Source organism: Amblyomma maculatum, chromosome 4 (assembly GCF_055883805.1).
Source record: "Amblyomma maculatum isolate TAMU_Amacu chromosome 4, ASM5588380v1, whole genome shotgun sequence".
Taxonomy (NCBI): Eukaryota; Metazoa; Arthropoda; class Arachnida; order Ixodida; family Ixodidae; genus Amblyomma; species Amblyomma maculatum.
In genome coordinates, this window is record NC_139347.1 from 59,913,453 (window position 1) to 59,933,228 (window position 19,776).

Consider the following 19,776-nt stretch of genomic DNA (forward strand, 5'->3'; position numbering starts at 1 on the left):
TCCCAGTCCATCCCTCACATCGTCCAAGCATGACAGCCATAACTTCCACCACAGACACACACTAGAAAAACCACCACACAGCTGCAGCAGCCACGTATAACGTTCACGTGCACTCCTTCTCTTGATATAGGCCAATCTTCAAAAACATCCTCAGTAAGAAATCAAGTCCATCCTAAAAAGCACCTCTAATAAACACAAATCCCTCCAACAACTCAGGAGCATTCCTCAAGAAAGGAAGTTTTTTGTCTGCGTAAAGACAGTGAGGCTACACTAACACGTGTGCTATTTTTCTTTTGTATCCAAAACGCCTCTAAAATTTCCCGGGCAATCTTGTCCCTACTCTTACCTAAAATCCTGAGCGCACTAAGCAACGGCTCACACTTGACACTTTTGACAATGAAGGGGTAAACTTGACCCCTTCCCATTCTCTAGAGATTTCTCATGCTCCCTTCTTCTATCATTATTACACCTCAAAGTATGGCCTACATATACTTTCCCACACGTCAGTGGAATATCATAAACCACTCCCACCACACAGCCTACAAAACGCTTGGCATGCCTCTTATCACATTGTGCTTTCTTACTCTTCCCTATTCTTGCATACGAACCACCCAGTTTCTTTGGCACAGAAAAAACAACCGGAACATCATGCCTGCTGCCTTCTTCAGGCAATGCGCCACTCTATGAATGTAAAGAATTACTTGTGGGCGTTTATTTCCCAACTTTTCTGCAACCTTTCAGTGCGTGTTCAGCTTCATATTACAGTTGGTAGTGAGCACCTGTGTTGTGTTTCTCTACACATGTTTGTGTTCATTGTTTCGCAGTTCTGGGTACTATGCAGCACCAACTCGCCCCTCAAGCTGTTATTCTGAGATACTACTACAGCGTTTGTAGCTATGCAGTCTAGCAACTGTTTGCCATTCTTCATTTCCTTATTCCACTCGATTCTGCCAGTGCCTGCTCTTTCTCAACAGCCCATACCTCTTTCTGTGTTTATAGCCGCTTTCTTTGCAGCCACACATCACGCGCTTTGTCCCATGTTCACTGAAGGCAAGTGGCTTTCGAGCCTGGCGGCAAAGGTCACTCTATAGTTAAGTTAAAGAGCTTGGAAAAAAAAATTGCACTACTAGTTTAGAACATCATGTAACGTGCATTCTAAAGCACAATTTGACGCCTCTCACAGAATTTTGAAGGTTTTTTGTTCTCCATCTGCGAAATTTAGGATCTTCCACTGATGAAAGTTAGGAACCCAGATGACGACAATTCTAATTTGCTGGCAAGCAAAATAGTGCATCAATTTTTGAGATGAATATGGTAATCTTCTGCGGGCAATCAGTGCCAATATACAGCGTGCCAACAGTGACTATGCCCACCTTGGACACAGAGACAGTGGCTGGTTTGTACGGATGGTCACTCTCCACCACTGCATAGTGAACAGGACCAATGCTTCCATCAACAGGTGCCTCAGCTGGGCCAGTTGGCACACTCCTCTGGTTCAGTGTGGCCACCCACTTCAGCAGCTTCTGGACCAAGTCAAGAACTTCAACAGCACTCTGCACAAAGAAAAAAGAAAAGAAATTGTGCTAATAGTTTAGAATATACTGTGAGATGCATTATGAAGCGTAATTTGACATGTAGCATAACAGCATGAAGAGGCAGGACAGGCCTTATAGTGCACTGGCATTGATGGCATTTTGATGGCATTGCAAGTTCTTAAGGAGAAATAAATGCCGTTGATTTGAATATGCATCTATAGAAGAATCTTGGTGGTATGAATTTATTTATTTATTTATTTACAGACATACTGCGGACCATGGAATCTGGTGGATATGAATTTCGGATGATACAAATTTGTAAAATTCCTTGGCCGGAGTGCATTGTGGACAATGTGCAGAATTTTGGATGTTCCGAACATTCTACCATGCCACTGCGGATGATACGAACATGCAAACCACGACCACAGCCTTGGGCACTATTCACTGGCCTCACATTGTTCCCTTCACGAAGCAGTACATCGCACGTCGCCGCCGTCGCAATCAAATGTCGCACTTTACACGCCGCTTCAAGTTTGCCGCAGCACGCGGCCCATAAATTGCTGATGAAAATGCGATTGCCAGACGCAGCACTGTGCAGAGCGAATAGTTGACGGTGGCCCACACGGCGGGAAAACTGAAAGGTGACAAAGTGAAGAGAGGGAGACCCCCTTTCTCTTTGTAGAAGAGAGGAATGTGAGGCCAGTAGGTGGCCAGTACGGAAAAAACTGAGAGGGGAGGAGGTTTTTATGCGATCAAACGGCTACAGCAAGTTGTAATTAGTAATTATGTGTGCTGCAACTTTTTTTCGCTGAGGCATTTTGCCCATTATGATGCCACTGTGTGTTTCTCTCCCACACACCTGCACTGTTTTTTCGAAATGCTGGCACTGACACTGGCACTGTCACAAGCTGTTTGACGTTTTGAAAATAAAGTCTCCTCATTTAGCATATTTTCAAGGCAGTCTTTTTTTCTTTTTTTTTCTTTTTCTTTTTTTTTTTTGTAAGGGGGGCTTAATAACTCGGCCTTCAAATAACTGGTATTTATTCAAAAAGCGAAAACATGTTCTCTTAGTCGCTAGTGAAGTGTCATTCCATGGATCGCACCTGCCAACTAATTTTGTACGACTACGTTACAGGCTGCATACTGCTATGCTGTCCAATCAAGCAATATATATTTCTGAACACATCATTTATACTTTTTGCATAGTGCTGAGTAAGTCTAGTTTCGTTTAATTTCAATACAAATTAAACACAATGCAATACACTAACCCGCGAAGCCAGTGATCGTCTAGACAGACTTTTCTTACCATGAGTTACTTGAAGCAGTGGTGGCATGAACTCTGCAGCAAGCGCAACAATTTTTGAAAAACCCCCAAAGCCGAAACACAGCCGAGCAGAAAAATTTCAGTTTCGCTTCTCTTGAATTCACAACATCCTGCCACTTTCATCGGGCGTGCGCATTGAAAAGCCGCGTCACTAGCCTTTCTGTTCTATTTTGGGATAGTGTCATTCTGTCCTAACATCAACGCATATTTCCCTCTCTTACATCTGCATGCTTTCTCCACGCTTCAAGTACGCTGACTAAAGGTGTGAGAATATTCGATAATTTCGAGTATTCAATCGAATAGCTCAGTATTAGCTTCGACCTGAATTTTTGGTATTCGAAATCTCGAAGTAATCTCATTTTGAGTGCGTGAATTGTGTTTCTGGAACGCTTGTTTCATGTAGTTTTGGTTTTGAGTACAGAGTAAACTGAGGTACCGCGCTAAACCAAAACACTAGTTTCAGGTAAAATACACGCCATATAGGTAGCTTCCCTTTCAAAAACGGTTTACTAATCAGCTCACTAATCAGGGAACGAAAAGCAGCCCACTAAGTCCGCCGCATACTGAGATTAGTTTAGCATACTACGTGCAGGGCAACTATGAAAATTACCGTGACTGCAGCTATGAAACTGCGTATGCACTTTTTATCAGTGCATGCGTAGTCGCGCTAACCTCCGCAGTTGTACTACACGCAGTATTGCTAATTCATCTTTTTCTTTTCATTCTTTTGGTTCCCATAAAGAGTGTATCTCAAAACGAGATGGTTTCGTTGGAAAACAAGCCTCGCGGTGAGGCTGAACTTTTGTGGCAGCCCACAACGCCTTACCTTCGTTTCGACTCGGTGGGATCATTCCGTCACCACAAAAATATCGCCTCTCGCAAATCGTTCAGCGCACGTAATAGGAAGCTAACTGAGCCTCTGTTCCAGCGGAGCCCTAACATTTCACGGTTCACCACCACGCGAGAAATGCGGTGCTGCCACTGCGTGACCGAACTTGAATGAAGACACAATCACAACAAGCGTTTCTACTCACTCATTTACTAAAAAAGCAATGTGAAAATGAAGGAAGGCATTAGAGGGGTCATAGAGGGGCAAGAGGAGCAGTTATGCAACCTTGTGCAAAACGGGAGCAACACGTAGTTACTGAAAGAGAGGTAATGAATGCCTCCCATTAAACTTGGCAGTACAGTCAAAATTTTTTTTAGTACCAAGCCTTCCCGCAGCCCACTTGATGCCCTTGACGGCCATCTCAGCTCACCGCTTTGCATGGTGAGCTTCACTGCTTGGCGCAAGAGCTCGCTGTGAAGCCGACTCAAAAGATCCTTCCTAAAAACATGTTTTTTTAAGGAATACGTTACCAACTATACACACAATCAAGAACATGTCTTAAGGTGTGAACTCGTCGGATATTAATTTCTACATATAAATTTCAAGCCAAAACCTTATTGATGCAATCCTTATGTTTTCTAATTTGCTGAGTTCTTGCCGGAGCGTGAGCTTGTTTCGCACCCTATACGCGTTGTGCAATGTGCTGTGACACGCAGGGAAGGTCGGTACCAGACAGAGAAGTGTACTTGCTGTTCTGCACTGTCATCAAGTGGATTTTAAAACCGCACTATAACCAGCATTTTGTTTTGCATGACCGCATAATAAGCAGTATGACTTTACATTGATCCCTACAGAAGGCAGTCCAGAGGCCGGTAAAAGCTGCATTGTAACCGGTGCTGCACTACAAGTGGTTACATTGTAAGTGGTCTCCACTGTACTATTACAGCGGGAAATATTGCACACTGCAAGAGAGAAAGCTTGCTCACTTGGCATGTAGAAGAGCTTGTGTTCTTGCATGAGAAAAATTTAGATTTGAGCGTGCTGGGCTTTTAAATAAAGCCTGACTGCAATATGTAATAGTTTTGTGTGCTAGGAAAATAAAGAGTTTGAAAATGCCTACTGTGTCATTCAGCTTTTTTTAGTGCTGGAAGAACTGTTCGTCGACTACTGACCATAACGACATGGGATCAAATCCCGGCCATTGGCAGCCACATTTCGATGGAGGTGAAATGCTAGGTGCTCGCATACTGTGCGAAGTCAGTGTGTATTAAAGAAACCTAGGTGATCGAAATTTCCAGAGCCCTCCACTATAGAATCCCTAATAACTCGAATCGCTTTGGAACATTACAACCCATGAGCCAGAAGCAAATTTCTAAGCTTATATTGAGAAATCTGCTCTCTACATTGCTTGATATAATCATTTACAGCATTCCACGACAAAAATAACAGCCCTAGCTGCTAGACATTTTTCCTGTAGACTTGGGAGCAGCAAAATAAAACTGTGTCGAGAAAATGAAAAACGGACACAGATGAAGTGTAAACTGAAATTACAAACTGAAAATACCGCTAGGATTTGATCCAACAAGTAAAAACTGCCAAAAAAGGTAGAAAATAGGCTGTATATTTAAAGAGGCGATTCCCCAAAAATACAATTTTCCCACGATTTCCTTGACATCAAGAACACCGTCCTCCCTTAATGAACTTTGCCCATTTCATACATCATGGCCTTTTATAGAAACTAAGAAACTTTTACCCCAAAGATGCTTTTTCAAAGTAATGAAATCAGTAGAAAAAGCAGATATGTAAAGCACAGATGGCTGAGAAAGAAAGTAGCCTCTTACCTGTGGGTCCGATGAGGCAACTGGACATAAGTGGGCCAGTATCAACGGAAGCAGTTGAGTCATTAGGTGTGAGGCTCCGATCTCGTAGATAACATCATCTGCAAAGTGACAGTGCGTAAATAGAGCCATAAGAACGCTTAGCACTTCACAGAACAACAACACCAACTCGTGCCCCGGTAAGCAACGCTGCAGTGTGAGCATATCGCCAGTGATATGTTGTCACACCAAGCCGGCTGCATGCACCCTATTCCCATAAGCCTACTAACCTCCTCTGCCCACCTGTCTCTGAGATGCATCTGCTGCACTTACTACTTCCTTTGAATTCCACTCTTACCCAGAGGGACCCCCGTACTGGTTAAAATTAACCTCGCAGTGTTATCCTTACTGGTGTCATGTGCACAGTGCTATGTGCTACTAATAACACATGGTGTCATCCCGTTCTCTATGGCCAAAAGTGAACACTGGGAGACAGCAAATAAAACGGACTCTACTGCTAGACTCGACGGCTCGCAAGTGGCCATGGACGATTTCTTTCCTGTAGCAAGGTCGCCTCTCCAGGCAAGAATGTAGAATGCCCTTGATGCCTATGTGAGCGACACAGCAGGGCAAAGCAGATTCATTACACTTCCCGCTTCAAAGTGTTTAAGAAATCCAAATCTTTTTCATGCTACTTGCAAGTAGGACGAGCGTTGTTTTGAAGGTTGACATCAACAGTGGCGGAACTGACAACAGGCCTCTTGAAGCCACATTTGTAGTAAAAAAAATTGCAATTCGTAGCAGCAATTTTCGGTTTTTGAGAAAAACAAAAACAAAACTGAATTTTAATATTTGTATACAACTTCCTTATGAGCCACACAAGAAAACGATATTCACAGTCAATATTTGAAAATGCATTCTTCTCACAAGCATGTGAGACAAATGTAAAGGGCTAAAAGCTGGCAGCTAATAGCTTTCAAAACAATAACACAAAGTTTTTTCTAAAATATAGGGTCATACTACATCTCGAGCCCTGAGCTTTGACAGCGAAACTGCAGCTGTGATGCATCCATCCTCACCAGGAGTACAAGTACACCAACATACACATAGCAACATGGCAGGCAGGTCGCATGAGTGGAAGCACGGCAAAATTTAGTTTCGTTTTTTTTTTATCGCCAAAGTATTTCAGTAACCCTTTGGTGCAGATACAGTGCAGGAGTACTTATAAAAACCTGCATATCATACAGACCCACATATAATATGAGGTGTAATTTTGAAATGGAAAAAAGTTTTCATCTGTGTATAATGCAAGTGAGGAAACATCAGCGAAAGCATTTATTTGCACTACATTTTGCAGTTGCCCAACAAATCGTACACACCCTGTGCTTTAACGTCTAATGCAACCCCGCACCAGGCACCAAATAGTGCCCCGAACCTTAATGTGACGGTGCTTTAACTCTCCCCTTCTCGCTCCAACGCGACAGGCTTCGTCGAAGAATTTCATGCACTGTGAGGTGAAGAGCAGCTCACATTTGCCCCGGCCATCTCAGGAGCTTATGTTCCTTTGGTTGTTATAAAAACAGTTGGCCGCTTCAGGTCGGACGCGGAATGGCAGCGCATGAGCTGCTGGCCATCATGTGCTGCGCTCATGTCTGTTCGTGTCTAGCCCCGCACAGTCACGCCATGTGTGCATTGAGGAAGTGCTCCCAGATTAGAGGTTTTAAAAAGCAGCCGGTGTCGTCCGGTATGTATGCGTATCGTCTGTTGAGAGTCCCTGCCTAGAGACATCTTTCTGTAGAAACTATTTTTTGGCATCTCTAAACGTGTTCAATATCCCGCCTTTCTCAAAAGCATGGCTGATGTGTTCCTTGGGAGTGCTGGTCAAGCATCCGCGACTTGGCTGTAGGGCTTGGCCAGCATGGCTGGAGAGGCCCGTGAGAGACCTGTACAAGGCGCCGAGCAATGCTTTCACCATCCCTACATCGTGCCAGGTGTGATCAAGCTCCTTCCAGTTACGTGTGCGTCACGAGGTCATGAGAATCTTGGGGTCAGCGCGGTGAAACCGAAACCATCGAAACTGTCGGTCGACACCATGGTTAGATAGTGTCTTCTTGCTAGAAAGCTGATGCTGAAAGTAATAAATAACGAGTCCGGAACTGTGAATTTAGGCTGAAATTTATTAGAGTCAGCATATAATACGAGGTGGAAGTCTAACATGATAAGATCGGGAAAAATCCTTGTATTGTATGTGGTTTTTTTACGGTAAGGATAAACTGGATTTGGCACCAGCATGTAGAAAAATTTATCACTTGGCACAAATGGTAAAGGCCATGTGATGCTTCTCCACACATGACTGTCACGCACATGTGTTTGCCATACACTCGCTAATTTTTTTAATGTGTGATCTATTAAATGGAGCCCACCCTTAGCTGTCAAAGGAATGAGGTTTGTTCAATGCCGTCAATCGAAGCGGCCAATAGAGAAAAGGAAAAGGATAAAGATATGTGCGAGGATGGAAGAAAGAAGGGGAAGACATTGGAGGAAGAACTGCCCTGTGATTTCACCACGAGTATAATATTTAGCGCAAAATGACAGGGCAAACTAAGTGATTCTTGTGGCAAGGAAAAAGGTTGTGCAGTGTTTGCAACTGTCTCTTGAAAAGAATGCCGTCGTTGCAATGCAGGGAGGGTGATGAAAGGCATAGCATATAGGGAATGCTGTAGCAGAACAAGACGTAAAAAGAAAAGAGAGAAATAGATGAAAGAAAAACGCTGGCCAAAAGAGAAAGAAGGCAAGAACAGGAACGAAAGAAGAAAAACTGCTGTGGAGACAGAAATAAAAAAAAATATGAATATCTCAAGCTGATGAGATAGATAGCTGCATGGGCAGTAATTGCAAGCGGCATGCCCCTTGTCCAGCTTGGATTAGAGAAATTGTGAAGGCAACCCACATGAGTCACTCTATTCAGTCCTGAATTGCTCCTTCTCTCTCTCTCTGAGAACAGCTTGAAAGTAAAACCAAACCGTGGAGAGAGCTCAACCAAGATTCTCTCCATGGGCAAAATGGGAAGCAAAATACAATCCGAAAAACCAGCACGCGTAGATGGTGTAGCAGGTGTTCAATGTCTTAGTGGACAAAAACACAGCTGTCCTCACTGCCAAGCTAGAAGACGAATGGCAGCGTAGCAAAACTGAAGAATGGCACATGAGGAAGGCCTCATAGCAGCAAGACCTGCGCTGGCAACAAGATATTATACTCTTGGAACTGCTGTCGCGGTTTTAGAATTTTGCTAAATTAGAGGGGTTGAATTTGCGAAGGTTGATGGTAAATTATGCCGTCATTTTGTGCTAGCATTTAAATTGACACCACACTCGCTGAATAAAGCTGTTTCGCCGTTCAGGTTTCTCCGCGGCACACAGTACGGAGCAGACACACTGATGACGCCATCTGAGGCGGTGAATCATTTCCAACGCATAAACGCCTACACTGAAGAGGAAAACCAAAGGCAACGAATGTAAAGGCCGAAAGGTGTCCTTTGGCGGCATAGGGCGACTCATAAAAGGTGTTGGGTTGTGTTTTTATGTTCTTTTGTATTGTATATTAGAAGTGGTTTCTAATTCGGTGTACAGTCGAACCTCGTTATAACGAACACGGATACAGCGAATTATCGGATATAACGAAGTAAAAGCAAAGTTTGGTTGGCTGTGCTTTATTTCTATGGGAGTTCTATCTGTATAACGAAATGAAAAACTGAAAATTTGACACTAAATCGGTTATAACAAAGCATATTTCGTATTCACACGACTCAAAATCTGCAAAGAAGCAAAAAAAAAAACATTTTTCAAAACGCTAAATTTCGGTTTTATCAATCGCCTCCACCTAAAATGTGTTTGAATCACCCGCGCTTTCGCACGCCATGCCATCTAGGGACCGCGAATGAATCTAGCATCAACGGCTGCCTGGCATGTGACCGGCACATGATCGGACCACCGCCTGCGTCTCCTCCACCTAAAATGTGTTTGAATCACCCGCGCTTTCGCACGCCACGCCATCTAGGGACCGCGAGTGAATCTAGCATCAACGGCTGCCTGGCATGTGACCTGCACGTGATCGAACCACCGCCCGCGTGCCCCTGCCCCTACTTTTTGCCGACCCGCGCGTGTGCTCACTTTCCTCGAGGTCGTGCCGTCGTCTTGCAGCATGGCGATGCCGAAACGCAAAGCAGTTTCTCTTGAAACAAAGATAAAAATATTCAGGGCGGTCGACAGCGGGCGCAAGAAGAAAGAGATTGCCGCAGACTTCGGCGTTGCGCCTAGCACTCTGTCAGCCATACCGAGCGCAAGGCAGAAGATAGAAAACGTGCACTCTGCAGGCACCGTGAAGAACGACAGGAAACGCGTCAGGTATTGTCACCACCAGGATGTTGAAGATGCCTTGTTGTTGAAGATGCCTTGTTCGCGTGGTTCAAGGACGTTAGAGCGCGCAACCTGCCTGTGTCTGGTGCCGTGCTTCAAATGAAGGCAAGAAGTCTCGCTTGCGTCTTAGGCCACGATGACTTCTATGCAAGCAGTGGCTGGCTGCAGCGATTTAAAGACCGCCACCAGATTGTTTGCCACACCTTGTCGGGCGAAGAAGCAGCCGTCGATGTAGAGAACTGCGAGAAGTGGGCAGAAAGCTTCCGCATGCAACTGGATGGCTACGAGATGCGCGATGTCTACAACGGGGACGAGACTGCGCTTTTTTTTAAGCTGCTTCCGGAAAGGTCACTCGTTGCGAAGAACGAACTGTGCCGAGGAGGCAAGAAAAGCAAAGACCGCATCACCGTTGTTGTTTGTGTCAACATGGATGGGTCAGATAAAAGGCGGCTAACTGTTATTGGTAAATCTGCTCGCCCCAGGTGCCTGCGCAACGCCCGAAATGTCCAAGCGGACTATCGCTCGAACAAAAAGGCGTGGATGATGTCGTCACTCTTTGAAGCATGGCTGAAGGCCTTCGACAAAGACATGGCACAGCAGCGCAGGAAAGTGCTCCTTATATTGGACAACTGCTCTGCCCATAAGGTGTCTGTACCACTTGAAGCGGTCCGCCTAGTTTTTTTGCCGCCAAACTCGACCTCAGTGCTGCAGTCATTAGACAGGGGCATCATTCGCTCACTAAAATGCTGCTACCGAAAGTGATTGGTTACGCAGCTCATATTTGACATAGACAGGGGCATATCAACGGCCATAAACCTCAAAACTACGCTGGACATGCTGTACGGTGCATGGAACGAAGTGGCACAGTCGACAATAAGAAATTGCTTTGTTGATGCTGGCCTAGCCCCATCCACCAGCGAGACAGCCCAACGACGCCCACGATTCTGAAGGTGAAGCGGACAATTTCGACAAGACGACATGGCGTCAACTGGCGGTTCCGAATGTTACGTTCGAGGACTTTATTGCCGTCGATGACAACTTGGCTGTGGCGCCCGAATTGACCGACCAAGAAATTGTCGATCAGCTGCTTCCTACAGATGATGCTACGAGCAGCGATGAAAGTGAAGAAGAAGGCGAAGAGTGAGCTCTCAGCAACACCGAGGCCACCAATATGGCGAGGAAATTGAGAAGGTACCTTGAGAACCTACCTGTGGCCAAATCAGCTGACATTGGGAAAGCGCTGCACAGTGTCTATTTCGTTGCGAAATTTATTCTATCGAATAGTGTGAAGTGCCGCCAAATGAAGATTACGTTGTTTTTTAAATAAATCAGTTCTGCGTGGTCTAAATCCCAATTTGTGTGCTCATTTTTGCTTGGCAGTGCAAAATGAAAGGTAAGGTTTCGCGTGCTTATACCACGCTTTAAAGAAGAAAAAAAAAATGCTTTTTTTTTTTTCAGCTCTGTGCTTTCCATTTTAGGGTAGCCTTTACTTGGGTTTATGAACAGAATTTTTTGTAGGAATTTGTGCGTACTTTTACAACGAATATCGGATATAACGAACGAATTTCCGCGCAAAATGAGACTTCGTTATAACGAGGTTTGACTGTATATGTTTTAATTTCCCTCCCTGTAATGACCCTCAAATGCAGGTCGACAGTATTCTTAAATAAATAAATAAATAAACTAGGCAAAAGCAGTTGATATTTGAAACGTCCGTGACAATGACGTCGTAGTCAAGTTTCTCTACATTGCTTCACTCCTGTGAGGAGAAGCCCGAAGATTGTTGTGAATTTAACAGTTGATTTTGATTACATGATACCTTTATATGGCAGCACAAAACAACTTCATGAGCTAAATCTACAACTTTCATTAATCTAATGCGTGCATCTCATGAAATTCTCAAAAATATGTTCTTCCCTTTAAGAGGCCCACGCTAGAGAAACAGCGTAGGAAGTTTCAGTGAGAAACAGCCACTGCTGTCCAACCGCCGGCTCACATAAATTATTTAACTATGCCATAGCCTAGTTTAGCCTTTTTTTTTTTTTCCAGACACAAAGCATTCAGACATTTACCCTAGGTGGCTGTTTTCCGAGATCTGTAACACAGCAAAGGGAATAATTTCTTGGACTGCCTGATCACCCAGCCTTTCCCCCCTACCTCTTGGTCTAAGAGATCAATCGGCAGCCATAATCAAGTCCCAAGTTCAGCAGCCAATTTTTTTTTTTTTAATAACGTGGTTTATTGCCTCAGGGCCATTAAGGCATATGCAAAAAAAAAAATTAAAAGAGGTATTAAATGAAAGAAAAACGGTTGGCTGTTCTAATAAAGTTCAAGAGTTGAGCAGACATTTGATCTGTCTTAACACAGTAGCATCTCTTCATTCAAACTATGAAAGTGGCCACTATAAGTGAAGCTATTATAACAGCGCTCTACTGTATGCAATTCGATGCATAAAGACTTTCTAACCTTGCTCAGATGCGGCTTCAGACAGCAGCTGTGCGCTAGCTTTGACAATAGTACCACAGATGTTGAGCACGTTGCGTCGAGCCTGCAGCTCCATCAAATCTCGGGTTGCCTGCTGGCTTTCTGTGTCATGAGGTGTACTGCAAGAGAGAAAAAAAAAATTGTAAACTCTACATGGTGGCTTCTCCTTCAGTGACACAAGTACAACAGTAGCAATAACAAAAATGAACTTAGGTAAAACAATCCACGAACGGCAAAAAGCTTTGCCACACAGAGATCTTGCAATGAGAAAGTAAGCAGCTCTGTGATAAACACTAATAAGGATGCTTAAATATTCGAAAGCTCCAACAGCAAACTGACTATTGTGTACTTTTGGAAATCATTCGAACCAGGTCAAATATGCTATGAACCATTCAAACACCTTTCAACAGATCTTTTCTTCAGCGACACACCTACGCTACATACTATCACGATGAAAAGAAATGTGAATAGCAGATCATGTGGGAAAAGGTCCAGCTCAGGCTATTCTGTCGCTGTTAGAGATAGGCTCGCTCATTCGGCTTGTGATAGTTTTGCTTCTGCTTTCTTTTACGTTCCTTTCCACGGCTTCTACTGGAGCATCGCATTCGTTTTTTGAATAGGTAGCGGACTTGCGCAGCGCAGTTTTGCTGGTAGCAGCGGCAGTGGATTGCATGGGTGAAGCGGCACCCTTAACTCGTGGCCTGCAACGCTTTGATTTTGAGTCCATCGCGCTCGCTTCACCTGTGTGGGCCATAGCCACTGCCACCAGTGAAACCGTGCTGTACAACTCGTCACCTCTCTTTAGAATGAATGTGGCGCTCCAGTGGCAAAGTGTATACTCTACTAAAAAATCCAGTATAAATGTTTACGGAATCCTGTAAACTGGTTTTCTGCATAGGAAGGACGTGCATAAAATTGGGTGGAGCTGTTATATCACTGCTGAAAACGGTAAACTCTAAAAAAGGTCGCCGACGAAAACATTTGCATCAGAGTAACTTTATCTGATGAACACTTGCACGATGGTTGCCTGCATTTGAGATGAAACTGAAGTGAGAACGACGTTTCTCTCCCAGTTTCGTCAAATGCTTCGCTTTGCGCACACTGCTGGGAAGGCCATCTTCATATAAGGAAAGATCGCTCGTCACAAAACGGCCCCTTGTGTTTTGTGAAGAGAAACCTTCCCTTGCACACTCTTGCTTTACATATATAAGCCTTTGCAACCACTTAGAGTTGGGGCAGTACAAAATCTCACCTGTAGTAGAGTACTTGAGGTATCTGCCCTCTGGTGTGGTTTGTGCCATTGAAACTCAACGAGCAGTCAGTGAAGGTGAACATTGTGCCATCAGGGCCCCTCACTTGACTCATTCCACCATCGCCATTATTTGTCCTTGCACCATGATTTCTTAGCCTTATAGCATAAGTTGTGTTCTCCTGAAAGAAGAAAAGAAGGACATGGAACAAAAGAAGCTTCTCAACCATTACTGCAGCTGTTCCCAAATTAGGTCCTATGAAATCCAAGGGGTCTGCAGAGTGCTCTTTGAGTTCCCTGAAGATCCATCCACGCAAGCCGAAAAATTAAAATTCTGATTTTCTTTTCACATCGCTATTGTTATACAGCTGAAACAAACCTTAATGGCAATGGGTTGGTCGAACTTCACTTCTGCCACATCCGAATAGCAATCTTCTGGTCCAAATGTGCCACGAGCCACATCAACTGTCTTCCAACGCTGCGTATGAGGCAAGTCTCCGCTGATGCCACTCTGCAAAAATGGGCGGCTGATCAGAATAGCTAAGGCCACATGCCAGCTGTGAGTACTCACAGTGGTAGCCCGACAGTGTAGCACACATGCACTAGCAGACCCTATAATGCTTTTCGAAAGACACTATGAGAACATAAAAGTCGCTTTGAAGTGGTGTATCACCAGCTTTTAATGCAGTGCAAACATCCCCATGGAACTCTCTGTGTGACACTGCGAAGAGCGGTACATGAAAGAGGATTCACGACGGCACAATTAGATTATCTGCAGCGTCATGAGAATTAGTCAATGCCATTGGCTGAAGGATCCCCTTTGAGGGGCAACTGGCACTTCGTTCTTGAGTTGTATCTGACTATACAAAGGTTTGGCTAGGCTAGTAGGATTCAACGTCTTAAAGCGACTCGGCATATGACAAATGCCATAGTAGAAACTGCAGAAATTTTGACCACTGGTATCGCACAGCCCACCGGCGCCTTGCTTTTCACCTCCATCGAAAAGCGGCCACCACAGCGACTACAGAATGGAAAAAAATATGTACAGGTTGTGTTCACACATTAACAGTGATTTTCACACCTTTATAAAATGACAATTGACTATTGCAGTGATCCGGCTCTCTCAACTAAGCTCTTCTCATTTGCCTGTTCACATTTTGATAGCTCCATGTTTCTTTTCAAGCCGACTGCATGCATGCGTCAGAGTGTCTATCAAGTTGATGTTTCCAAATTCGTTGAGCTTTCCAGGTTCTTCCCAGGTGCTCTGTAAAATTTTGTTAGTGATATAGTACTCAGTTTTATGGCAAAACATGTTGACAAAACGATGGCCAATGCTATCACTCTTTAGTACACATGTTAAAAATTAAAATCCAACTTAATCCAATTTGAATACGGTCGCCGACGGATTTTGTTTCGATCGGCATAACCTGGAAAATGATCCGACTAATTGAACAGCTGGAAAAATTTGTAAATAAAAAGAAATCGCTTTAAAAATTGTGAAGTTTGTCACTCCACGTGTTTCAATTATATATATGCTGACAAAAGGAAGCTGTAGCATAGCGCCATCTACTACAGTCATATGCTTCTACGTGCCACCCATTTCCAACGCATTAGCATGATCTGATACTGCAGGTCGCCAGTGCCGTGTACACGCGTCGAATAGCCCAAACATGACAGGTCTGCATGCCGCCAGGAACCATGTGACTCCCTTGAGGCTATCTTGGCATGCACAGTGGCGCCATGCGGAAGTGGGATACGCTTACTACCTTTGCCATTGGACTGTCTCAACCAGAGTCATGCTTGCGTCATGTCCGCACTGTTTCACTTCATGACAGTTCAACAATGCTGCAGGCCATGCCGCAAATGAATGCATGCGCCGCGTGCAGTAATACATTGAGTTGTTTCCATGGGTAATGAAGATCACTAAAGATTGCGATGGAATTCGCGGGAAGAAAGCAATCATCGCCCTTGTGCACTCCTTGCAGCAGAAATGGACGCTTCAATCAAGACGTAGTACAGGAAGGAAGAATCTATTTGGGATTCGGATTAGAAGTTGGCAACATTGCAACGTTTTTTGCCACCTTGCCGGAGCTGTACGCTGGATAACGCAAGAAAACAAGGGAAGGCCGGCAGCAATCCAACAGGTCGCGTGCGAGGTGTAGAAAGTACATTCTGTGTGTCGCATAGTACCATCGACAATGACAACAAGGAACCATCCGCTTTGGACTCGCTTTGAAATTCGATGCGCCACAACACTTTTTGCCGCTTTCCTGGGATGGTCCGCTAGAAAAGCCCAATGCAGGATGCCGGCAGTCGCTGATGAACGGACATGCATCGTACAAGCTGTGCGAAGTGCATCCTTTTGTATTATGACAACTTTCGTTCCCTTTAAGTAAAATGACAACTAATTTTCCATGATATAAGCATAAATTCCCTGAGTTCGCAATGAGTTTTTCCTGATTATCCAAATTCCCTCAGGATTCCTGGTTTCCTCTGGTGTCTCAGTTGGTAGACACACTGATGCACTGTCCTTCTTTCAAATAGCAGTACTGCCACACCTACTCATAACAATACCAGTTAGAACAATATAACAGACATAATAACAGACAACCCACAGCACCTTCGCCCATAACCCACACGAAGTTTTGAACTTGACTTTGGTACTGGCAGTGTTCCTCTGCTCAGCTGCATGACAGATTCGGCCAATTTGAACTTACTCTATTCTTCTCCTTCCCTTTTGTTATTGTGCTTTTACCATCTTCTTCTTTCCCCCTTCACACTTTCATCATACCCTCCTCCTCTGCTTTCCTCCTCATGCTCTTTGCTATCACTGTGCTTCCTTCCTGTTACTCTGCTGCTGAGGCCAACAGCACTCAATCCTCGAACAGGCATCCTCGAACAGGCACCTAATGACTCTGCTTTTTTTTAATCTTCTTTCTATCTTTATATTTGTGACAGTGTCCTTGTATATCTCTGCTGCGCTCTGCGTTTACTTTCTTTCATCCTCCACTGTGTTCCTTGTTCATTCTGCCTGTTACTCTGCCGCTGAGGCCAACAGCGCTCAATTCTCGAACAGGCACCTAACGACTCTGCTTTTTTTTTTTTTTTTTACTTTCTATTTGTGACAGTGTCCTTCTATATCTATTTCCTTTCCCTGCTACTTCCTTTCTTTCTCTTACTGCTGCCATTCAATATTTTTCTAATGTTCCTCTCATGGTCCCTTTGACCTTGGACACAAGGAAATTGGTCATGTGCACCATATGTGCTCTCCATTAGGCTGTTTGGTGCTAGGTGTATCCATTGTTATAAATGCTCTGAAGTTTGCGGCAATTTTTTTTTATGCACAACCAATTACTTATTATAATAATATTTCCTTGGCACTTCAACACTGCTATGAGTGGACTTGACTGAAGTTGCTGTAGTACTAATAATAATATTAGTGGTAAAGAACAGTTTCCTAAGTAGCCACTGTATAGAAATGAGCATTGCCTCCTCAAATCAAGAAGACTAAGTCTCAAATAACTTATTTTTGAAGCACGAACATAAAATTAACCACACAGAGAATAAAAAGACCAAGGCTCTATTTTTGACCCTTGAAAAAATGGAAAAGGAATACCCTGATGAATACAAAGCAGATCCTTATATCAGTAAAGAGCATTATGGCAAACAGATATGGCACATCCAAATATCAACAGGGCCTTAGCGACGTCCAAAGGCAGTGAGAGAGCATGCAAACTTATGCTTAAGTCATATTTCAGTCACATACCAAACAGATATCCAAGCCTCGAACCTTCTAAGAAGTTTGCAGAAGTTCTTTGATGATACTCACGTCATCGAGAAGCTCAAGTTCATAGTGCCATTCATTTCCAATGCCACCGTAGATGCAGGCCCCTGCAATGAGCACACCGGGGCGATCCACACTGAAGCAGATGGCATCAGGAGACCCATTCCCGGTGTTCCATGTTCTGTTCTGGCAGACTCGCGTGAACCGTGATGGTGTAGAGTGCAGCGCCTGTCGTGTGGCACGCTGAACATCCACCTGAAAAATGCCCAGCCATTCGGAGATCATGCTCCCTTCCTCTTTTGCACACAGGCTCACACACACACAAAGAAGGTGCACACAGTAGAGAGCACAGAGACTACCACACGAATGTCATTCTGTACCCCTATAAACAACACAGTTTGCATAAACAGAGAAAGAAGGCACAGCTGACCTGTAATGTTTATGGTGCAATTCTAAATAGCATGACTATAAAAAATTGTTTTCACCCAAACTTCCCCTTTCTCACATAGTAGTTATCTAGAAAATCATTTCTCCTGTTGTAAGTGAAAATCAATTTTCTGATGTGATCAACAAAGGAAAAATTCAGGGGGAACTTTGACTCACTAAAGTGCTTAAGCGGAAGCCTTCCCCACCTCGCTGCTTAGGCATTGACTGCGAGACCGTTTGTGATTAACTAGAATTGTGACAAATACTGCGCCTTTTCATTGCTGTCAACCAATATTAAACGCCACTGATGCCTGCTGTACTGAGTCTATTTCTATATATGCTCTGTGGTGCGGTGTTCGAGGAAGTGCCAAATGAAAGGTGCCGCACGGATGCCTGGATCGAACGCCCAGCGGGGTCCCTTTCGTGAATCTCCTGGTGACGTCATCACCAGTCATGACGTCATGACCGGATGTGACGTCATTATCACTTCCGTTTATCAGACATGACCGGATGTGATGTCATGACGTCACGGCCGATGATGTCACCATGTGACGACTATGGACGTCTCGAAACGTTTAACCATTGGTTAGTGATAGTTAACCATGACTTGCACTTCCTGAGTACTAGTTAATGTCTGGTTAGTGTTAGTTACCCCTTAACTAGTAAGTGATAGTTACGATGACCTCCAAATGCATGGGTTCCTATGGGCATCTATCTGCTTAACTATTTTATTATTCGTCGTAAATTATCATAAAATTGTCTTGAAAATGCCTTAAATCATGTTCCGATATCATCCGATTGCTACTGATTAAGTATCGATTCAATGGTGATTGGCATATGCCCATATAAGGCATGCACCCGAAACGCGGACACATTTGCTAACGACAGTATGAGGCATTAAAGGCTTTCACCTTAAAATAGCTTTTAAGCATTGGCCTCAAAAGAACATCTAAGAACCCAGCTATATGCCATATCTGTCACACTGTTTACATGCTAAAACTTATAAGTGAGAATTCATTATGCTTCAAAATTTTTATGAACACAGTTTTTATGACTAGGCTTGTGTGAATATTGAACATGCATTCAAATACCAAAATCATAGAACCCTGTTTAGACAAACTCAGCCATAAGGAATTCTTAGATAATATGAAGAATGCAAGAGCATTTGGGTCAATAGGACACAATGCAAAAAAAAATTTGCTTAATATAAACTGTCTCGCACGTCTTTTGGTTAAGATGAACTTTCGTAGTGAGCACAAATCACGGAGACTCTATGCAATGGCAATCATAGGGATTCCGCACGGCACTGTCAAGGCAAAAAAAATTTTCCTGACTAGACATGGCCTAGTTACACAATTGGGGAGAGCAAGCGGCTGGATGGAAGCTGCAGCAGCTGGTGCGACTTTCCTAGCACAAAACTTAGTCTAAGACGGCAGTCCCAAAAGTGAAAGGTTTGCCCTCAATGCGTCGTTGGCGACACTGCTCTTGCTGCTGGAAGGCTTTCGTTGCCATGCCTGCCGTAAATCTCACCCTCCAGAGGGGATGAAATTTATACCAGTTTCCAACAGATCACTTTTGCTGACGCCCAATCTCCATCGCACTTGCTGCTTGTGGTTTCCAGCATCGGCCTACATAAAAACATGCCATGCATTGATAGAAAATTTTTTGGCAAAATTTTTCTACAGCGTTCCTAGTAAGTGATGTGGAATTGATTACTTAAGACAGCAAGCATTCCATTGTAATCAAAAAAAAAAAAAAGGCTGAATTCCTAAAAGCTAATGTTCGGCCCATTTAAGAAAACCGCTATTTGCTTTGAAAAGAAAAAAAAAATATATCCACACAAGAGCTACTTATAATTGCGCACACAAAGAAAGATATTTTAAATATGAACCACGTTTGTGAAATGCATTGCA

General features: G+C 43.8%; 1 protein-coding gene across 4 annotated transcripts in view; it reads right to left on the reverse strand.

Moving 5' to 3' along the window:
* The window catches only part of hiw (MYC binding protein highwire), a 155,797-nt gene that overhangs the window by 75,689 nt on the left and 60,332 nt on the right, over positions 1-19,776 (reverse strand). For all 4 annotated transcript variants that reach the window (XM_084601663.1, XM_084601661.1, XM_084601662.1 and 1 more), the window contains 6 exons: positions 17,483-17,692; positions 14,033-14,164; positions 13,657-13,835; positions 12,387-12,523; positions 5,530-5,627; positions 1,374-1,553 (listed from right to left, as the gene is read on the reverse strand). In XM_084601663.1, coding sequence (XP_084457789.1) covers positions 1,374-1,553; positions 5,530-5,627; positions 12,387-12,523; positions 13,657-13,835; positions 14,033-14,164; positions 17,483-17,692 — 936 coding nt within the window. The remainder of the gene's footprint in view (positions 1-1,373; positions 1,554-5,529; positions 5,628-12,386; positions 12,524-13,656; positions 13,836-14,032; positions 14,165-17,482; positions 17,693-19,776) is intronic.